Source organism: Vipera berus (genome assembly GCF_964194415.1).
Source record: "Vipera berus genome assembly, chromosome: 2".
Classification (NCBI taxonomy): domain Eukaryota; kingdom Metazoa; phylum Chordata; class Lepidosauria; order Squamata; family Viperidae; genus Vipera; species Vipera berus.
In genome coordinates this window covers 222,224,362-222,246,313 of record NC_138203.1, presented here as the reverse complement: position 1 = coordinate 222,246,313, position 21,952 = coordinate 222,224,362, and the positions used below count along the sequence as shown (strand labels likewise).

The window sequence follows — 21,952 nt, the reverse complement described above, 5'->3', positions numbered from 1 at the left end:
TAGAATAAGTTGGAAGGTTTTTTAATTCAATTCTTGCAATATACTTCTGCTGATTTGGCTAGGGTGGGAGATCCTTTTACCATCAAAAATTTCTATCTTCTTTATTAAAAAGAGAAGAATACTTACATTGTTTTTCACTGAATGCCAGCAAGCCATGCTAAAAGGATAGGTTAGCCAAAATATTTAATCTCCCGAAAGCTAGGGGATGAAGCTTGCTACTATGAACAGCTTGTAGAGATAAGCTGCAACACAATTAAGGCAACATTTGGTGCAAATCACATTTAGCATGACTAGGAATTCAAACAGAGTTCCATACATAATAGTTAGATCTTTGAATTGTTTATAATAGACCAGTTCTGGTACTCATGTATGATAATCTTTATTACAGTAGTTATGAGGAAAAAGAATAATTTATATAAGATACTGAAGTCAAAAATAAAAGAGGAATCTTGTTACAGTGTATAGTTATGGGTGGCTTTTAATTTTGTGTAACCACCTTTTTAGAAACAACAGAAGCAGACGATAATCCTGTTTATGCTAAATGACTCTTCTTTTATCTCTTTTTCAGTATGTGCTTGAAAACATGTTCATCTGTGGCACACCATTGTTAGAGTCTGTGGGTCTGAATGAGCCAGCTGTGATAGAATTGCGGAATACCATCTGTACTTGCATCCGCAAAGCACTGATCCCCCTTCAAGCTTATGCCAAGAATTATGAAAAGTACTTAGAGCTGAATAATCGCGATATCCACAGCCTCTTAAAGTAAGCAGTATTCACATGAAAGAGCAGGAACTAAAAACTGAAAGGGTAGATTGATACACAACTACTCTGATTTTACTTTCAGTAGAATTAAAGGGCAAAAAAAGCAAGTAGCTTTCTAAAACAGGTTGGCTTGGATCCTAAGTTCTTTCTCCAATTACCTTTTTCATCCATTTCCTGTCCATCTGCAGCTCCCCACCCTGTTCTCCATCATTCCCACAGGTCCCCCAGTTCTCAGGAGCAGGTGTTTGGCACCCAGAGGAGGGGGTTGGGAAACCTCTGTTTCATGAATACTCTGTGGTTGACTGAAAGGAGTATAGATTCTGTTTTTGGTATTAGGAACTATATCAAGTTGATTAAAAAAAATTAGCATCAGAATGATTACTGATTGATTTTTTTTAAATGCAGATGAGGGGTGTGAGTCACATGTTTCAATTTGGATTGATTATATTTTTACCTTTCTTAAAACAGTGGATATTTTAAGGCTTTTTCCCATCGAAGAATTAAATGTGACCATAAATACATACAGAATAAGAAGGCACAATTACTACACTTAAATAAATAGCATAGGCAGCCTTGATTCCTAGAGGAAAAACTGAATATAAATGTAATGAATAGATAAAGGAAGATCTATTTTTGACAGATCAGTACACTTATTTTAAGCATTTATTTATTTATTTATTTATTTATTTATTTATTTATTTATTTATTTAAAATATTCACATATTGCCCTTTTCAATGTTCACTTAAAATTTTAATTGTCTAAAAATTATCTGTAAAAACTCTTCATAACACGTTTGAATTTTTCATAACTAACATACAGTATATAATTTTTTTTTTCAGCCAAAATGCTGAAGAAAAGGGTTTTTCCCTGGTATATTTGCCAAAATGGAATTATGTTGCTATATAAAAATGGTTTTAAGCCCAATCATTAAATCTTATACAGTGATATATTCATCTTTGTATCCTCTTATATAATATTTAAATTTCTTATTTTTTCTTCCTTCATGTAAAAAACTGATGTTTGTATATGGTTTTTCTTCTTATCCTTCATTTCTGTGTCCATTTTTTATAAATGCTTGTTGTCATCATCAAGGAATTGAGCTTTAAAACACTGTTTGCAAAGCGCATGTTGCTTCTCATTATCTTTCAGCTTTCTGCTTCAAACACTTATTTTTTTTTATTTATTTTGTGCGTATTTGCCTTTTATGTCTTAGGTAACCATTTTTGCAAGATAACTACTTTCCTACTGTGTACAAAGTTAATCATGACTTTCTAGTTGATCATCACTTCCTAAGTGGAACTACAGATTAGCTCTGCATGTATTGCCATTTTATACAAACAGATTGAATCTCCTCATGTTTCAAATTTGCTTCTGGGTATCTGGAACTTCACGTTATTTGTTTGTTTGTTTGTTTGTATTTAAATAACAGTATTTTTATTCTACCATTTGTATTGCAACAATGCAGGGAGATTTACATAACAGAGAATATAAAGCTATCATTCTTCACATAATATAAAAATTACTGATGCAGCCCAGGGGGTTCTCTCCACATCAAAAGTCCATTTGACCAGGATGGCTTTCGCTATTTTGTAAAATGCAAGCAAGATAGGGATTCCTCACAATTCTGGGGGAAATATTTCACAACATGGGAATCCACAATGAGAATGCATGCCTCCAACTTCCTTCAGTAGGAAGAATTGACAATCCTGCACATACACAAGTGTTAAGCTATGGTGGATATGCTTTAAAAGTTAAAGTTAGCATTATGAATAGGCCTATGTAAACCTAAATGTTTGTCAGTGTGGAACCCTACTTTTAACAGTAAGGTTAAAAGGCAAAAAGACCTAGAGCTGAGTGCAACCTTTCCAGTTTAGTAGGAACTGAAAGATATAGTTTATTCCATATATCTACTACAGAGTTAAATCAGATTGATCAGATTAAATTAAACTAATGTTGTATTATACGTATTAAACCAATGTTGATACATACTGCATAAAATGTACATGACTATCTGGTTCCTGAGGTAGGAATAGAGACTTTGGTCCTGTGGGACACATCAGGTTCTGATGGAATCCTCTGGAGACAGTACATTTAGTAGTTGTTTAAACTGAAAATGATTCTCTTTAAAACTCTAGAAAAAAAAACTGTCCCCATATATGCCTATTTATACTCACATATACACGCTTTCTTCCTTTCTTAGAAATGGGCTGATTTTCTCCTTTTCTGCTGAGAGGAAAAGGAAAGTAATGAGATTTCTCTTCCTTCTAGCAAAGAAGCAAGAGAACATTGCATTTCTGCTGTCGATCAAAGAGCAAATACAGCAATCAGCCTTTCTCCCAGTTTGCTGTTTTTTGTGTGCTGTTGATATTTGATGGCAGAAGACTCTGGGGACATCCAGAATCAGGTTTTCTGGGGAGTTTGGTTACTGTCAGACCACTTTCCTGATCCTCTAGTTTTCATAGGAGAAATTATGTTCCTGAATATGGGTTGTTACCTTCTATTCTGATGGGAATTCTAGAAGTTGCAAAACAGGCTGAAGAAAATGATTATATACAAATGTAAATGTATTTCTGCTTATTTCTAGAGAATATGAGATCAGTTGCCCTTCTGCTCCAGAAGTGAGGGAAATAGTAAACAAGCATTTGGCAGAAAAAGAGTTGTTGGATAATAGTTTGCCAAGCTTCATGGTCATTGGCCCTTTTCATCTCAGCGTTGAAGGTGTAAGGCAGAGCCTTTCCAAGAAATGCAAAGCTTTGGCCACTTCAATGCTGGACATATTGGCCAGGAATTTACATCGTCAAGTAGAAGATGTGAGTTTTATAGTTGGTACACTGCATCTAGAGAAGTAGCCAAATAAGTATTTTTAATTATTTCTGGAAATGTACAATTATTTTACCAGAGATGGTTTATCAACTTATGTGAAATCCAGTACTGTTAAAGTTCAGAAATTGTGAAGAATGATTATCATTTTCAAACTTTCTCTACAATATCTCAGCAAAGACACATGATGTAATCAGACATCTTCTGTTTACAGCCCATGTCATTTCTTATTGCTTGTGGAAAGGACAATGGTGAGGAAAAACAGAGCATAATGATGTTAACTACATCTTATCTTGGAGACATAGAAAAGGCTTGTGAAATTACTGGTCTGGACATGTGTAAAGTGTAGCTTAGTCTCGATTTCAGACATCTCATCTCACCTTTTTGATGCAGTTGATTTAACTCTTTGTTTCGGACTTAGCACTGACATAGTTATTATATCATTTTCCAGATCTGTGATGCTTTCAAGGCCATCAGCCGAAAAATTTATGAAAAACCAAACAGCATTGAGGAACTAGCTGAGCTGCGGGAATGGATGAAAGGAATCCCAGAGAAATTGAAAGTGCAGGAGGTAAAATGTAGTCAGGGAGATGGGATCAAATAACAGGAATGTCATGTGTAATAGGTGGAACTTAGACTTATATCTAAGCTGTTTTTAATTCAGGAATGTGCACTATTGGAACAATATGTCTAAGTGTTCTTTTTTTTTTAAAAAAAAGAAAGCTTTTAAAATATAAGGGCTTCTTGGTGGCACAATGGTTAGAATGCAATACGGCAGGCTAATTCTGCTGACTGCTGGCTGCCAGCAGTTCAGCAGATCGATTCTCACTGGCTCAAAGTTGACTTGGCCTTCCATCCTTCCATCCTTGAGGAGCCAGATTGTTGTGGGCATCATACTGACTTTGTAAACTGCTTAGACAGGGCTGTAAAGCACCGTGAAATGGTATATAGGTCTAAGTGCTATTGCTATTGTTCTTTTATTCTGCCTTTTTCCATTAAAACTCAAGGTGGCAAATTTACCAATACTCCTTCCTCTGTCCTTTTTCCTCACAACATAACAATGTCCCAGTGAGGTATTGGACTGTTGGACTGAGAGAGGGTGACTGGCTCAAAGTCACCCAGACAATATAAAAAAGGTGGGACTAGAACTCACTTAATAAGAATGGCAAAAGAAAATACAAACTAAATTCAGAAACAGGGCAAAGTAAAGAAAAAAACTGAATAAACAGTGTACAGAAAAAAGGAAAGAAAAAAGAAACATTTTTAAAAGTAACTTCCAATCTTCATCATAAGTACAAACAAACTTAATTTCATCACCCCTTATAACCTTACATGCAAATATCACTTCTTCCCATAATCCACTCCTTACCCTTGTGCAAATGCATAAGTCATTAAAATTTAAGTCTTAAAGTCAGCAAAAAAATCCATAAACTACACACTAATCAGGCTAACATAAATACCTGGGAAGATACTGGAAAACATGACAAAAAAAACAGATCTTTGAACACTTAGAAACTGTTATAACTAGTAGCCAGCATGAGTTCGTTAAAAACAGTTCATGCCAAACCAATCTTATTTCATTCTTTGACAGAGTGACTAAATTAGTAGACCAGCGAAATGCTGTGGACATAGTATACTTAGACTTCACCAAGGCATTCGACAAAGTAGACCACAACCTACTTCTTGGTAGACTAGAAAAATGTAGGATAGACAGCAACACCACCAGATGGATTTATTACTGGCTGACAAACCATACTCAATGAGTAATCCTTAATGGTACTATATCTATGTGGAAGAAAGGAAGCAGTGGAGTACCACAAGGTTCCTTCTTAGGTCCAGTACACTTCAATACCTTAATAAATGACTTAGATCAGTGATGCCGAACCTTTTAGAGACCGAGTGCCCAAACTACAACCCAAAACCCTCTTATGTATCGTCGGGTGCCAGGTGGGCGTGCCCCATTGGGCAGGTGTGGCCCATTGGGCGGGTGTGGCCCATTGGGTGACCGTGGCTGTGGTGGTAACAGCAGACTGGGTGGGACTCAAAAGTTCAATCAGTCAATTCCAACTTTGTGAGCTCTTTTTTTTCCCCGCAAGAAGTTGAAATTTATTAATTGATTGAACCTTTTTTTTTGCACACGGCAACAGAAGCCTAAAGCGAAAAGGTTTTATAAAACCCAGCTGAAGGCCTAGGACTGGGGCGACAGCACACATGCCCACAGAGAGGGCTCTGTGTGCCACCTGTGGCACACGTGCCAAAGGTTCGCCACCACGGACTTAGATGAAGGAATAGAAGGGCGCTCATCAGATTTGCAGATGACACTAAGATGGCAGGAATAGCCAACATCCCAGAAGAGAAGCTTGAACAATGGGCCCTATTGAAACTATCATAAAATTTAATGTGGGGAAAAGCAAGGTTTTACACTTTGGCAGAAAAAACAAAAGGTACAAGTACAGATTAGTTGAAATCTGGCTCAAAAACAGTCCTAGTGGATGATCACTTAAATATAAGCCAGCAGTCTGCAGCAGCAGCAGCAGCCAAAAAGGCTACTATAATCCTTGGCTGTATAAACAGAGGCATAGAATCAAAATCACATGAAGTATTAGTATCGCTTTATCAACCCTTAATAAGACCACACCTCGAATACTGCATCATTATAAAAAAGATGTTGAGACTGGGGGAAAATGCGAAGAAGAGCAACTAAGATGATTAAGGGCCTGGAGACGAAAACATATGAAGAACGGAATTAGGTATGGGCAGTCTAGAGAAAAGAAAGCCTTGGAATGACATGATTAACAGTATTCCAGTATTTTATTTTATTTATTTTATTTTAATTCCATTTATATCCCGCCCTTCTCCGAAGACTCAGGGCGGCTTACAAGCTTAGCAGTATTTGAGGATGTGCCACAAAGAAGAGGGGATCAACTTATTTGCCAAAGCACCAGAAGGCAAGACAAGAAACAATGAATGGAAACTATTCATCATTCCTCAAAACATTCCTGAATGATTTCAAATGTAAAAAAGCATTTTCTATAATTTTGCAAGCTCTGCTGCTGACTAAAGAGCCAGACTTTTCACTTTTTTTCTTTTTCCTTTCTACCTGGAATCTTTAGTCCTCTCTGATGTTCCGTTTCTTAAATCATAAATCTCAAATTTCTTTTTCACTTAGGATGGACTAAACAAATTGGTTTCCATGAAGGTGCTATTTATTTAGGTAATTATTTCCAAAATCTTATAGCAGAAGTCCTAATTCATTATTCCAAGTGTCTGGACCCTTAATTCATTTATAATGTTCTTGAACCAGGTTCTTATTTAGCTTTTTACTAATTTATTTATAATTTTTCAAGTTTTTCTGCTTGCAGATTATTTTTAATTTATTCAAATTTGAAAGTAAACTTACCAAGTGGCATTTCACTTGTAGTATTTAAGATCTCTAATATGTTTAAGGTAGTTGAATAGGTCCTTTTCCAAAGATTACAAAGTGAATATCCTTTAAAAGGTTGCCCTGCAGCTGAGAATATGATAGTTCTCTTTGTCTCCCAGCACTCAAACCTCTGAGAAACCACTATCCTGCAGTCTCCTCATGAGCAGCAGCCTTCCGAAACACAAGCGGGCAATTTCATATTGTTGTGTTATGCAGAAAGATTCTACTTCCTTATCCTTCCTTCCTTATTTATTTATTTATTTATTTATTTATTTTATTTTAATTCCATTTATATCCCGCCCTTCTCCGAAGACTCAGGGCAGCTTACAAGCTTAGCAGTAGCCTTCATTCTATGTATATGCCTGCTTATTAGGGTTTTCCACACACACACACCAAGCGGCATTATTACAAAGTCAGCTTATTGCCCCCAACAATCTGGGTCCTCATTTTACCTACCTCGGAAGGATGGAAGGCTGAGTCAACCTTGAGCCTGGTGGGACGCGAACCTGCAATAATTGCAGGCAGCTGGTGTTACTTAAGGAGGCATTAGCCCACTGCTCCACCAAGGCTCAATTATCCTTTTCCTTTTCCTTATCCTGCAGTCATTGTCTCTGCTCATTGAGAGATGTCTTAGCTCTTCATTCCTCACCTGGAAGTTCCAATATGTGTATAAACTATCTTGAAGGTGTAGTGGTGGAGTATGCAAGCATTTATTTTTGTCAGACCAAATGGGAGCGCCTTACTTAATTAATAAATCCTTAACTAATAAATAAAGATATTTCCAAATCCCTGATTGTGTATTTAAGGGACTCAATGCAGATTTTGAAGAAACTGCAACTATAATATATGATGGATTGTTTGTGAAATTCTGGAAAACGTATTTTGTACCATTACCTGTGTTTCCCCCAAAATAAGATCGGGTGTTGTTGTTGTTGTTGTTGTTGTTGTTGTTATGGTCTTATTTTCGGGGGGTGTCTTTTTTACTCACCTCCTGAACCAACAGACCTGCCCAGCCAGTCCACTTCTTCTGCAGCCGAAGGAGCAGCTTCATTCTGAAGCTGCATTCTGACCTACATTTCACAGTCAGGCCTTTCCGGAAGGCCTCTGCAGCTGAGTACCAAGCTATAGATTCAATCCATAGCTCAGTTCTCGGCTACAGTGGCTTTTCCAGAAATGCAGACCTGACTGAGAAATGTAGGTCTGGCTGCAGAAGACGCTTCAGAAGAAGTGGGCTGGCGAGGAGAGACCTGGCTGCAAGGTAAGTGGGTACGGGGCACATGGGGCAGATCCACCTCCCCACCCTTGCCCTAGCTTGATTTTTAAGTGTGTACCTCATCCCAAAACTAGGGCTTATATTAGGCTCACCCCCAAAAATCAAGCTAGGGCTTATTTTCGGGGTAGGCCTTACTTTCAGGGAAACAGGGTATATAAAAAGACATATTTCAAGCCTCTATACAGCACTATGTACAAATCAAAAGCATCCTACAGAGTAGTGGCACTCTTGGAGCCAAACAAAAGATGTAGATGTGTGGGGACAAAAGTGCTACAGCAGTAGAAATATCTTTCGGTATACTGTATCAACTGCATTTAACTTTTACTGCAAAATAATTTGTTCACTTCTTTATTGAGGCTGTGAGCATCAGTATATCAACTGACTGAGCACTATCAATATCAGTGTTTATAGTTTCTTTCTTTATTAAAACCGTGCTTTTCTATTCTGGCAAACATTTAAGATGGATAACAAAATATAAAAAAACCCAAGAGTTTAAAAACTTAAACACATAAATTAACACTACAATTGATACTAACATAATGGAACAGAATATAAGCATTTTTATAGATTTTCTAAACACCTAGAGATTAGGAGCCAAACGCAGATCCTGAAGGAATATGTTCCATAACATGTGAAGCAACAGAAGAGAAGGCTGTCCCCATGTGCCAGAAACTCATGATTGCAGAGATATCTTCCAGCTTTTCATTGAGACCTTAAGAATGTGCAAGGTTGTAATAGGTAAGATACTGTGTTAGAAAGTCAGTTAAGCCCTTTAGACGTTTAATAATCAGAACCAGCTCTGCTAAGTGATTAGCAGCCAGAGCAGAGCTTTTAGTATAGACATCATATGTTCTCTCTATCTGCATCAGTTATCAGCCTAGCTACTTCAGTTTGTGCCAGTTGCAATTTCTAACACTTCTCAAGGGAAGAGTAGCCCAATGTAGAACATGTTACAGTAATCAAAACAGCATGTGACAAGGCACAAATCCAATTGGTTCAGGGAAAATTACAGTTGGTGCCCTAGATGTAATTATACAAATGTGCTCCTGGCCATAGTCACCACCTGTAAATCTAGTAGCAGCTGATAATCAAAGGACATCCAGACTATGAACTCTAATTATGTTGCTTCCCAGGTTATTAAAAAATACTAAAAAGCATGGTAGGGTTGGCAGTAACATGGTTTCCCAGTTGCCAATAGGATCTAGCAGGCTTTAAAAGTCATTTATAGTCTTACACTTGCTAAAGTATCCTAAAGTAATACTGTTATGTTCCTTGTGTTATTATAACCTAACAGCCAAGCAATAGAATTATTTCCTCTTTCTTCATCTATCTGAATCTCACCATATTAAATATTCATTCCGTAATGGAATGAAATGTTGATTGTGGAAATAATTAATACCTGCCTCTGCTTTTTTTTTCTCTCTCTCTCTCTATGTATCATTCTGTAGGAGTTGATAAGTAGTGTTATGGAAGAATATGAAGTCATGGAGGAATTTCTTTACAATTTGACTCAAGATGACTTCAATGACAAGTAAGCATAAGTCATTTCCCCTGCAGTCAGAGCAAGACCTTTGGCCTGGGTTATTATATTTTCTGCCTCAGGGCTTTATTTACACATCAGAAGGCTTCATCAAATCTCTTTAGGCAACCAGAAAAGATATCCACTAAACTACCTTATTCAAATGCAGAAGCTGTGATGGTATGAGCCTGCAGCCTGGAATTGAGGCAATGTTGTAGTTTTTGACCTTTTTTAAAAAAAATAAAGGTCTTTATTTTATATTGCATTTCATGAAAGACCAATGAACTTAGTGAATGTAAAGTGTGAGATTGTTAGGCTGCATATTTCTGTGTAAATAGATGTGGAACATTCATAAGAACTTGTGAATTGCTCAAGAATGTCTGTCCTTGCCAACATTTCAATGCAAATATATACTACAAACTAGATGCAGAAAAAAATTGATGCCAGCCTGTACAATGTATTCTCTTTTCCATAGTATTTAAAGTTGATAAGAAAGCATAGAAATAATTGCATTAATGTAAGTTGAAATACCCTGAGCATAATTTGATGTTATTTTTAATTTATTAAGAATTTGAATAGCATGTTTGATTTGCAGCATAATTTATCCACTATTATTTCAGTAATCACACACAAAAATATCTTACGATGAAATGGACCATTATATTTTTCCTATTTTATAAGCTGAGAACTAACATACCAGTTTTGTTTCACTGAAGCTTCTTTTCCTGAATTATAGCATGGTTTGCCATGTGACATACCCAAAGCTATTTAATACAGTATATATATCCTGCACTTAGGTGTGATTGTAGGCATGATGTAACAGCAGTGAAATATTGAGGAATTTGTGGGATCGTTTTTTTTTCTTTTCATTCCCAGATACTGTCTGTATTTATTTGTAAGAATTGCATTAGCACTATCTTATAATACCCCGAGATACATTCATTTGTGCTTTCAGGTGGGCTGCAAGTAACTGGCCTCTGAAGATCAGTACACAAATTGAATTAATAAGGCAACAGCATGTTGAAGATGAGGAAAGATTCCGTAAAATTCAGCTGATGGATCAAAACAATTTCTTAGAACGTTTAGATGGCCTTCAGGTACTAATCCCTGATTGCAGATTTCTCTGCATTCTCATTAAACAAACATCCGTGGGTTCCCAAGCAAGATTATTACATGAAATTGTGTATTAACCACATTGACAAAATAACTGTTCCTATTCATGCACTATTATCATGTTTTACACAGCCCTATGTTGTTTCCAGTCCTGCAATAAATGTTCTTTGGCATGTAGACTTTTAATATAAAATATAAATCTTTTCATATAAAAAGGATATGCTTCCATGGTTTTGCTTAGGCTATACATTTGCTCTTGTCCTGAATGTATTTACATGTCAAGTCCTGTTTGGAGATTATTTTCCATATAAGTTTGAAATGCTGTGACTGAATATTTTGCAAATATTGCATATATTTGTGCTGTTATCAACTTGTTAAAACCCAGGTATACAGCCTGTGGCCTAAATACCATATGCACCAAACACTTCCTTTTTAAATTTTGTTGCCTACCTGTAACAAACCTAAAATGCTATTCCTCTGAATATGAATATATGTGTTTGTATTTTTGTGTATGGAAGAATATGCAACTAAGTAAACAGGTGGGGAAGTTGTACATATACCTTTTGTTTTATTTTCCACCCAAAAATCAAGTGAAATGTGATAAGATGTGGATTATTTTAAGAATATGTGTGTCTGTGATGATTAAAAGTTTAAAAGTAAAAAAAAATATTCCAATCCATTTTTAAAAAATCTATGTGGTTCCATCCCCTTTTGGAATGCAACCCTGATATGCTATTCCAAGACAGGTTGCTAATCTCTCCTCAGAAATGCATTGAAATTGTATCCAAAAAGGAATTACCCAACTGAAATGTTGGAAGAAATTCATAAACCTATTTTCAAATCAACATAACCTGTCTGAATGATCCTCTCTTCCTATATATTACACATTCTTTGTTTTCCAGATTGCAGTGGCTGGATTTTCTGCACACATGGATATTGGTCGGGCCCACGAGATAGCCAATGAAGCCAGAAGAATCAGGAAGCAATTGAAAGAGTCCCAGCAGTTGGCATTGCTTTACAATAATCGGGAGCGTATTTTTGGCATGCATGTAACCAATGTGAGTGTCCAGCATTTTTATCCATCATGCTTTATATCCCTCTCTGAGCTGATGACAACAGCAAAAACCTCCCAGTATCTCATCACCAGTATCTCATTACAACTTCACCATGTTGCTGTGTATTTTCTGAGCAGGTTGTCTCAAAATTCTTCCCTGCGATCTTACTGGAGTGTTTTTCTCCTGTCTGCGAGTAGCAGAAAACTAAACTGGTTTATATTTTACTGTTTCCACTGCCCCTTTCCAGTTGCTTCTGTTCCGTCTCTGAGCTGGAAAATGTGTCCCAATTCATGTGTTGGGCACACTGCTCTTCCCCCATTTTCTCAGCATCACCAGCCAGTGGAAAAATCATGTGCCAATCACGTCAACTGAAGGGTTAGTCATCTGTCAGAATTTATCCTATTCTTCACTTGCCATTTCTCTCAGTCTAGGGACCAGCTGCAGAGGGAAAGGGAAGGTAGCAGGTGAAGGAGAGAGAAGGCCGTTTAGCCACCAGATCTCTGACCCAGTCCCTGGCTCAGAGACTGATTTGTCTGAATAGCTGACAGCTAGAGTCAGAAGTGACAGTTACAGGAGGGTTATAATAGTTGTTTCTGCTGCTTCACCAGGGAACCCTCCATCACCATCTCTTCCCCCCCCCATCCCTGAGGAGAAGCTGTTGGACAGCTTTTGAACACGTGCACCCTAGATAACAGCTGAGACTCTGTGTGTGTGTGTGTGTGTGTGTGTGTGTGTGTGTGTATGTGGTTGTGTTGGAGAGTGGAGTGGCAGAGAAAGCCAGCTCTTTCTCTTCAGCTTAACTTAACTCTCACTGCTTCCAGTCAGCTGCTATTCAGACTCAACCAGCTGTCCAAGCTGACATTAAACTGGAGAGAGCCCTGTTTTTGTTTTGTGTTGGGTTTTTTGTGTGTGTTTTTTTTTTGGGGGGTGGAACTGCCCCAAACTGAATAATGCTGGAGGACTACTTCCAGGGACCACTTTTGATGCACATAGTGTATAAACATTACTTATTAACTAAAGTCCATAGAAATTCAGCTACAGGTTTTATGATTAAAGTCTAATAAGCAAAGGGAGCTGGTAAAAAGTAGTTAAACTAGCATTCTTTTTTTTTAAACTGGATGAATGTTTTAGTTGTTGAGTCATAAATTGCCAGGAAACATTATCAAATGCCTTTTGAGCATCTAGAAATACTAGTGCCAATTGTTTCCCTGGATGCATTTCAAAATATTCCAATATGTCCATTATAACTCTTAAGTTATAATGCAAAAGTAAATGCAAAATGCAAAATACATGGACTGAAGCAAATATTACTTTAATACCAAAAGAGGACTCAGATCTGACACAGATAAAAAATTACAGACCGATATCATTACTAAATGTGGACTATAAAATCTAATATAATAGTGGAGAGACTGAAAAGATTTCTAACTGAATTTATACATCCAGATCAAAATGGATTTCTACCAAAGAGACAAATGAATGTTTTATCTACTATTCAGGCAACATGTAGGAAGGAATTAGCAATATCATATTTATACATTTTATGCCCAAAGTGTCTAAACTCATTTTATATCATTAATTCCCATGGAACTTTGATCCTAACTTTTTTCTACAGTTCCTCTCTCTCATATAGTCTGTAACATGGTTATTGTTATTGCAATATGTTATACCTAAAATATATTTGTTTACAGTTATATTTGTTTTATTTCAACTCTTACATAGGTAGTTTTATATTATAGTGACCATACACTTTTATTGTAAAATATTTCAAAAAGCTGTCCTTTAGAGTTTTGTTTTTCAAAAATTTACTTTTGTCTTTTATTTTAGTCACTTAACTTTTATTGAACAAATGGTACCACTTAATACACCCTCTTCCATATTCATGGGAAAATATAGAAATTGAATTCTTTTTAAAAAATAAATATGCATATACTGTTTGCTTTTATTTTTATTAGAATATGCATTTTTGTAAAGTTTTTCTTGTTTTATCTTAAATTTTCCTTTGTAAAGCAAATTTATAAACATAAATAATTATTCATTCTTATAAACCTCTCTCAGATTCACCCCTTTTTCAGGATTGCCCCTTATTATTTCTAACAAAATATATATCGTATTTTATAACCACTTCCCAACTTCCCGTTTTTAACCAATTTAAGAAATTGTAAAAGTCAAGTGAAATAAGTGCCTAGCGGGGAGAAAAGACAGATATTTGTATACATATTGGTATCCATGAATGAATGAATGAATCAATCAATCAATGAGTCAATGAATTAATTAACTAATCAATGAAAATTGAGAATTAAAAATGCAGTAGAAATTATTAGAAATAGTGCCAGATGGAATTCACATTCAAAATAGGCCCATGTAATTTCCTGGTCCAGTCTCTGGGGGAACAAAATCTTCAAAGCTTTTCTTTAGGGCAGCAGGGCCAGGTCAATCTGAATTTCCGGGAACATTATTCTGTAAGTAGATACTGCAAGAGGAAAGGCATGCCCCCTGAAAGCCAACGCTTAGCTGATGGGACCCAAAGCATGCCAGTCCTATCAGGTCTGGTTGGACAAGCAGAGATAATTAAAGATATCTAGGCCCTGTATTGTGAAGGGTTTTAAGGGTGACCATTAGTAGCTTGCATTGCACTCAGAAATAGATTGGTAACCACTATATATCATGTAGTGATTTTAATGGATGCACTATGGTGTGCAAATAACCACTTCCACAGCATTGCTCCATTCTGGACTAGCTATAGCTTTTCAATTGTCTGCAAAGATAGCCTCATGTTGGGTGCATTGCTATAGTCCAAGTGTAAGCTAACTAAAACATGAGTGATTGTGGTATGGTCTCCCAATCCAGAAATTGGTGCAGTTGGTGTACAAGATGGATTTGTGTAAAACCCACCTGGCCATGTTTGCCACCAATTCTTTGTGCAGGACTCAAGAGTCTAGGAAGACTTCCACACTGCACAACAATTCAGTCTATGGAGTTGAAATCCCATCCAAAACTACTGATGAAATATGTCCTGGTAAGCCCAAAGTTCACAGTCACTAGGCCTAACTAGAGTTCAGTTTGAGGTTGTTTTCATCCAGACTTCCACAGCTTCTGCGTATTAAGGCAACATCACTTGGTTGATCTAGATGCCAACAGACATCCACTTAGATGTTATGTAGGAGTTGGGAGAACTTTGAGATACTCCACAAAACAAGGCCCTAAGGCTAGATCTCTCATCTATCAGCTTCAGCTGGAACCAGCCATGGAAAGAAGAATATCATGCCTTCCGTTCATAACCCTTTGAGCCAGTCCAAAGTAAACCATAATCAAAGCCCTGGTGGAGCAGAGGGCTAATGCCTCCTTAAGTAACACCAGCTGCCTGCAATTAGTGCAGGTTCGCCTCCCACCAGGCTCAAGGTTGACTCAGCCTTCCATCCTTCCGAGGTAGGTAAAATGAGGACCCAGATTGTTGGGGGCAATTAAGCTGACTTTGTAATAATGCCGCTTGGGGGTGTGTGTGTGAAAGCCCTAATAAGCAGGCATATACATAGAATGAAGGCTACTGCTAAGCTTGTAAGCCGCCCTGAGTCTTCGGAGAAGGGCGGGATATAAATGGAATTAAAATAAAAAAATAAAAAATGGTGTTGATGGCTCTTAAGACATCATGGCAATCATGCAATAGCCAATCTGGTCCCACCACAGGACTTCTACAAGTGCAATCAATGCTCTCAGTATTATATCCAGGTCTGAAACTCAACTAGAAAAAGTTGAAATTAAGCATTAATATAATTTGGCTGAAAAACATGCTTAATATAATATAAAATGTGAGCAAGTAAATTCCTGATTGATATCTCCCACAGAACTATCCAGACAGCTACTTTAATATGCTTCCTTCAGTTTATGAGCTGACACAAAATTAGCACAATTTGCTCTAAACCATCAGACAAAGCTCTATTCTGTCCCAATAAGGAGGCCAACCAGTGGCACCATTCTTACCACATTAGCTATAATGGGGAACAAATTAAAGAGAGCAATTGGTGAATTTCCTGTAGTAAAAAAAAGCACTAATTGCTGTCCTTGGCAAGGGATGTGGCTGGAACAAGAGACATGTTTCTACTGATGGCTATATCCGCTAATTTAATCATCTGCCAGAATCTGATGCTGAGGATCCATAGAATTTCATTGTTTGTCAGGACCTGATCTGCCTCTTATTTAAATGGAAATCACCAATGCTGCAGATGATCCTCAGATTCCCACACTTTCTTGCTCTCTTTTTATGTTTTTTCTCTGCCTCCCTTAGTCTTTCTGTCTCACTTGTATCTAGCTCTGCTTAAAAACAATAGGGCAGGAGGTTGTTGACCAGCACTGGCTGGTGGACTCCCCTCTTCTCTTGTCCCTTGCTCCCCAGCCCTTGCACTGTATCTCATCCTCTCTCTCACTCCTTCTACCAGATTGACTACCGGAAGTGGGAGCACTGTTCACTCTTCACAGGCAACAAATCTGGGAGGATCTGCATTACTCCATTATGTAATTTATATGTGCAGGCTATAAATAGCAAACTCTTCACAGAATCATTCAATAAATGAGAAAATATGAAATCTTCAGCCTTTCTCTTTGGAAAACTAAGCTGCACAAGCAGTTGCCAGGGCTGAAAAGTAGCCTGTCTATGCTGTTTCTGAAAGTGGCCAAGAGATTCAGTTCCTGAATCTTTGTCAATATATATATATATATATATATATATATATATATATATATATATATATATATATATATATATATATATATATATATATATATATATAAAAGAACGAGGCTTGTGCCAAGAGAGGATGAAAATGGCCACTTTAACACCGATCAATTGATGAAAAATTGGGTGGCTTCAGCTATAACCTGTAGATGAGTCAAGGCAACATCCTGAGCACATAGGTTTAAAGAATGCAGGTAGTTCTCAACTTATGACCACAACTGGGAGCAGAATTTCTATTGCTAAGCAAGGCGGTTGTTAAATGTCACACCTGATTTTACCACCATTTTTGCCATGGCTATTAAGCAAATCACTACAGTTGTTAAGTGAATCATGTCTTCTTTAAACAAATCTCGCTTCTCCCATTGACTTTGGTTGTTTGAAGTCCCCCGGGAAGGTCATAAATAGCAATCATATGACCCTGGGATGCTGCAACTATTATGAATGCATGCCAGTTCCCAAGTGCCTGAATTTTGATCACATAACCGTGGTTGTAAATGTGAGGATTGATCATGATTGGCAGCATTTTTTTCAGTGCCATTGGAAAATTGAACAGAGCTAAATGAATGGTTGTAAGTTGAGGATTACCTGTGGTTAGTAAGGTGGCTTTAAGTGGCAGGTTGGAGGCTGTACAAATGAGACCTAACGTTGTTTCCTTATTATATTTCTTAATGTTTTCTCTATTAGGATATGGTCAAAAGTAATGGGTTGGGTTTGGTGTTCCTTCATATACTGATTCTGAAGAGGGTCAAATATTAATGCCAGCCCATAAGAGACTATAGAGACTTGTGATCATCCGCTTTGTTGATAATAGAGTTCCTCTGAAGATATTAAAAAAAGAACTGTCAAAGTGGCTTTAGGACTCCTTCCATGTTTATTTATACCAGCATAGGGAGAGCAAATAAGTACACAGCATGACTGCCTATTGACTTTGTTTAGAAGATGCTTCCCAGAAACACAGGCTATGGGCAATTCATTTTTTTTGTTTCTTGCTTTTTTCTTTTTTTGCTTTCCTCAGTATGATAAGTTGTCCAGGATGGTCAAAGACTTTCAGCCCTTCTATGATCTCTGGACCACAGCATCAGACTGGCTTCGCTGGGCAGACAGCTGGATGAATGATCCTTTGTCTGCAATTGACGCAGAGCAGTTGGAGAAGAATGTCAATGAGTCCTTTAAAACAATGCACAAATGTGTAAAACATTTCAAGGATATTCCAGGTAAATGCTAGGCCTTGAACCGATCGTGTATTGTTTTGATGAGGGATGAGATTAAAAATATGGACTTCTTTAGGAAGTTTTTATTTGTTTATTCTTACCTGTTGCAATACAACTACATTATGGGCCAGCTAAATGGAAAGCAAGTTTCAGAAAATTCAGAAAAAATAGTTGGTATAAAAAAAGACTTAGAAAATGCTTCCCTCTGCATCCTTTCAGAAATTATACATATATATCAGAATTATAAACTTTCTCTGAAGTGATCTTGACAGTAGCTTTATATTTAAATTGTAATATATTCTGCAGTGGAGCAAGCATTGTGGGTTTTGCCTTTTAACGTGTTCTGTTTTAAGCAGTGGATTCTGTTTGAAATGCAGGGAATCAGTTTAACAGAAAAAACATGAAGGCATATATATGTGCACAGGTGAATCATTAAACATCAGGAAGAATAAAAATACAACTGTATAACTAAGTAAAATTTTCACTTTTCCTGTACTGAAATAATCTCGTCTCATGAAAGCACTGCTAGCTTATTACTTTTCTACTGCAAGAGCAGCCAGAGGCTATGCAGTAGACTATTTAAAACAATTTAAAAATATTGCCCCTTTGAGCAGCACCGCCTCTCTCACAATTATAACTTAAAAGGAAGCATCTATAGGAAGAATTGGTCTTTATTCAGATATACAAAGAAATAGCAACTGCTAGGACAAAGTGAAGATTCCCCTTTGATTAATAATGCAATGCTGCATTTGTTAGTGACCTTTCCCTGATTGCTTTTCTGTAAACAATGCTGATTTACTCTATCCTGGTTTCTTTTGATGGTTATTTTTTCTGTGTTATGAAAAGCATGCCAGGACGTGGCGGTGGAAATCCGTGGCAAAATTGAGGAATTCAGACCTTACATACCTCTGATTCAAGGGCTGCGCAACCCTGGCATGCGCAACCGCCATTGGGACATGCTTTCAGAGGAGATAAAAATCAATGTGAAGCCCAAAGCCAACTTGACATTTGCCCGCTGTCTGGAGATGAAGCTACAGGATCACATTGAGATTATAGCCAAAATAGCTGAAATTGCAGGAAAGGAATACTCAATTGAGAATGTAAGAATATTTCTTTTTCTTTATAGCCTTCCTTTAGGTTCTAATTACACATTATCTAACAAAACTGAATTGTTTTCTTCTTCTTGCTCAGAGAATTTTAAAATTTTTACAAAATACGCTGGTGAAAAATGTGCAACCCAAACCCTGGCAGTCTCTCCGAGAAGAATACATTAAAACAGATAGATCTTCTTCAATTAATTAGCAATCATTTCTTAAATTGACTAACTAGGATGAAATTCACTGGAAATCTTATATATTTCCATGTCATTAAGTTTTCTAAGAATAGAAATTTCAGGTAGAAAACAATAATTTCTATTTTCTTTCTTTCCTTCTTTTCTGTTTAGTAAGGCTCAGCCAATGCCATTGCACTCTATTCACTTTTGTCTGATTGCCATTTTTAAAACAACCTATGTTCAGTAATGTTAAAAAATATTATTTCACATTTCCTAGGCTTTGGATAAAATGGAGCGTGAATGGGAGTCTATCCTCTTCAATGTAGCTCCCTATAAAGAAACTGAAACATTTATTCTGAAGAGTCCTGATGAAGCTTCCCAGCTTCTTGATGATCATATTGTTATGACACAAAGCATGTCCTTCTCACCTTTCAAAAAGCCATTTGAGGAAAGGATCAACACATGGGAAACTAAGCTAAAGCTGACCCAGGTATACGCTTTCAAGTTGCTTTTTGTGTTCAGAAGAGGGATTATATTTAACACAGATTCTAACCCAGAATAATTCTGAAGATGGTAACTTCTTAGGGACATTCTTTGATACATAGGCCCCAGTGCATGCTCAGATCAATCCAGGTTGACATTTTGTCTATAGATTTTAACTTACTCTGTAGATTAAGTGAACTGTTATTATTCCCCATATACAAAGTTATTATTCCTTTATGCATTATTCCCTTATAGCAACTACAAGGGGATTAGTTTAAGAAGGTTTTTTTTCAGAATTTTGATCAAAAGAGTACCGAAATGTAATGAGCTAAATTTGGGGAGTGCAGTGAGGCCATGAAATCCAGTAACATGCCAGAGAACGGATGTGCTGATCACAATTTTGTTCTTCATAATGCAGTTGAAAAATAAATGTATGTAGAAAAAAAGAAGCTAATTGCGTACTTATTGATTTTGTTGTTGTTCAGTCACTAAGTCACATCAAACTCTTTGCGACTTCATGGACTATAGCATGCCAGGCTCCTTGTCCTTCTGGAGTTTACCCAAATTCATATTCATTGCATCAATGACACATCTGCCATTTCATTCTCCTTTTGCCTTTAGTACTTATTGATTTAGTAAAAGCATATGATAAATCAGTTTAAAAACATGGAACATTTTGCAAAATATGAAGTAGATTGGATGCTTAAAGTGATAATACTGATGTATGATGCAAGCAAAGAATGCATGAGAATAAATAATATACTTAGCAAACATTTTAACACTGAATGAAAATAAAGCAAAGTTATATGGTGAGTTATTGATAATTTAATGTATTTATGGATAAATGTGTCAGTTGGGGACATAGGTGTACATGAACTTGGAGACAACTTCATACTGTTAGCTGAAAACATAATGAATTGCCAGGAATATTATATAAATTGTATAATGCAGTGATGAATATATTATGAAAATGAATTTAAATTAATTTAAGCTAATTTATATTTAATTTAATTTTAAATTTAAATTAATAGTAAAGCTTATTGTGTTTGACAGGGAAAATGGAATAAATAATTGCAAGTAATGCATGAAGAGCAAAAAAAGTGAAAACAAATAACTTGCATTTGTGTAGTTTTGCATAATATTTACTGAACTGAGTAAATCTTTTTTCCTCCTGGCTACTGTTAATCTTAGAACCTCAGAGGAGTCAGTAAGATAATTTTTTTTAAAAAAGATCCATGGCAAGTTTCTGAGTTATAATACATTTGTTTAATGACTGTTTAAAATCATTGGCAGTGCTGAAAACTAGTGACCTATGATTGGTCCTAACACTTAGGACTGTCACAGTGTTTCTGGAGTCATGTAATCAAAAGTCAGGCACTTGGCAACTGGCCTGTATTTATGATGGTTGCAAGATCCCAGGGTCACCTGATTGCCCTTTACCGCCTTCTCAGGGGGCTTTCGTCAAGTTAAGTCAAGGGAGGAAGACAGATTTGCTTAACATTTGTAGGATTTGCTTAATGACTGCAATGATTTGCTTAACAGTCATGGCAAAAAAAGGTTGTATAATGATATGTGACTGACTTTAACAACTGCATTGCTTGGCGGTAAAAGTTCTGGCCTCAGTTGTGGTTGTTCGTTGATGACTACCTAAAATCTAAATACTTTCAAAAGTATTTTAAGTTTTCCATTGTCAGTTACGAAAATAACGCTGCTCGGAAGGTCTGCTGCCTTATCTACTGTCTAACAGGCAAAAAAAGGTTAACTTGCAAGTCATGTTATACTGGGATTGCAGAAAAATGAATGTTTGGGATTATGATGCCTTTCTTCAGTTTCAGGAAGTTTTAGCACACTGTTATTTTTTTTTTCCTGTGTGACTTCTTGACCATCCACAGTAGTCTCAGCGCTGTCTGCTTTGAAGAAGACACTTAATTACACACCTGTCTGCCCACAAAATCTGAAGAGCAGAGAGAACTGTAATTTTGTAAACCCCCAGCCTGACTCAGAGGGATATTGTATGCTTGCCAGTACCAGTGAGACTGAAAGACCTCAGAGCCTATTTAATCAGGCATCAAGGAAATGGGGCTTTGAAGCTGACTAAGCCAACATACTTCAAAAAGGGCTGTCCTTTTGGTTAAAGTTAGTGAATAATCCCAGGGTCATTCTGCTAGTGATTACTTCAGCTGGTCATAGAGCATTCGGTCCCCTTGTATCAGATGAACATTAACGTAATGTGAACTAGATGAGATTTTTTTTAGAACCTAGCTCTTCCCTCTTTAGCCCAAATAT

General features: G+C 36.8%; 1 protein-coding gene across 1 annotated transcript in view; it reads left to right on the top strand.

Annotated features, from left to right (window-relative positions):
* DNAH1 (dynein axonemal heavy chain 1) overlaps positions 1–21,952 on the top strand; it is a gene marked incomplete at its 5' end in the record, with an annotated part of 176,028 nt that overhangs the window by 27,094 nt on the left and 126,982 nt on the right. Inside the window, 9 exons of the mRNA XM_081320734.1 lie at positions 569–762; positions 3,348–3,573; positions 4,035–4,154; positions 9,729–9,811; positions 10,755–10,896; positions 11,815–11,970; positions 17,715–17,913; positions 18,757–19,010; positions 19,461–19,673. Coding sequence (XP_081176860.1) covers positions 569–762; positions 3,348–3,573; positions 4,035–4,154; positions 9,729–9,811; positions 10,755–10,896; positions 11,815–11,970; positions 17,715–17,913; positions 18,757–19,010; positions 19,461–19,673 — 1,587 coding nt within the window. The remainder of the gene's footprint in view (positions 1–568; positions 763–3,347; positions 3,574–4,034; positions 4,155–9,728; positions 9,812–10,754; positions 10,897–11,814; positions 11,971–17,714; positions 17,914–18,756; positions 19,011–19,460; positions 19,674–21,952) is intronic.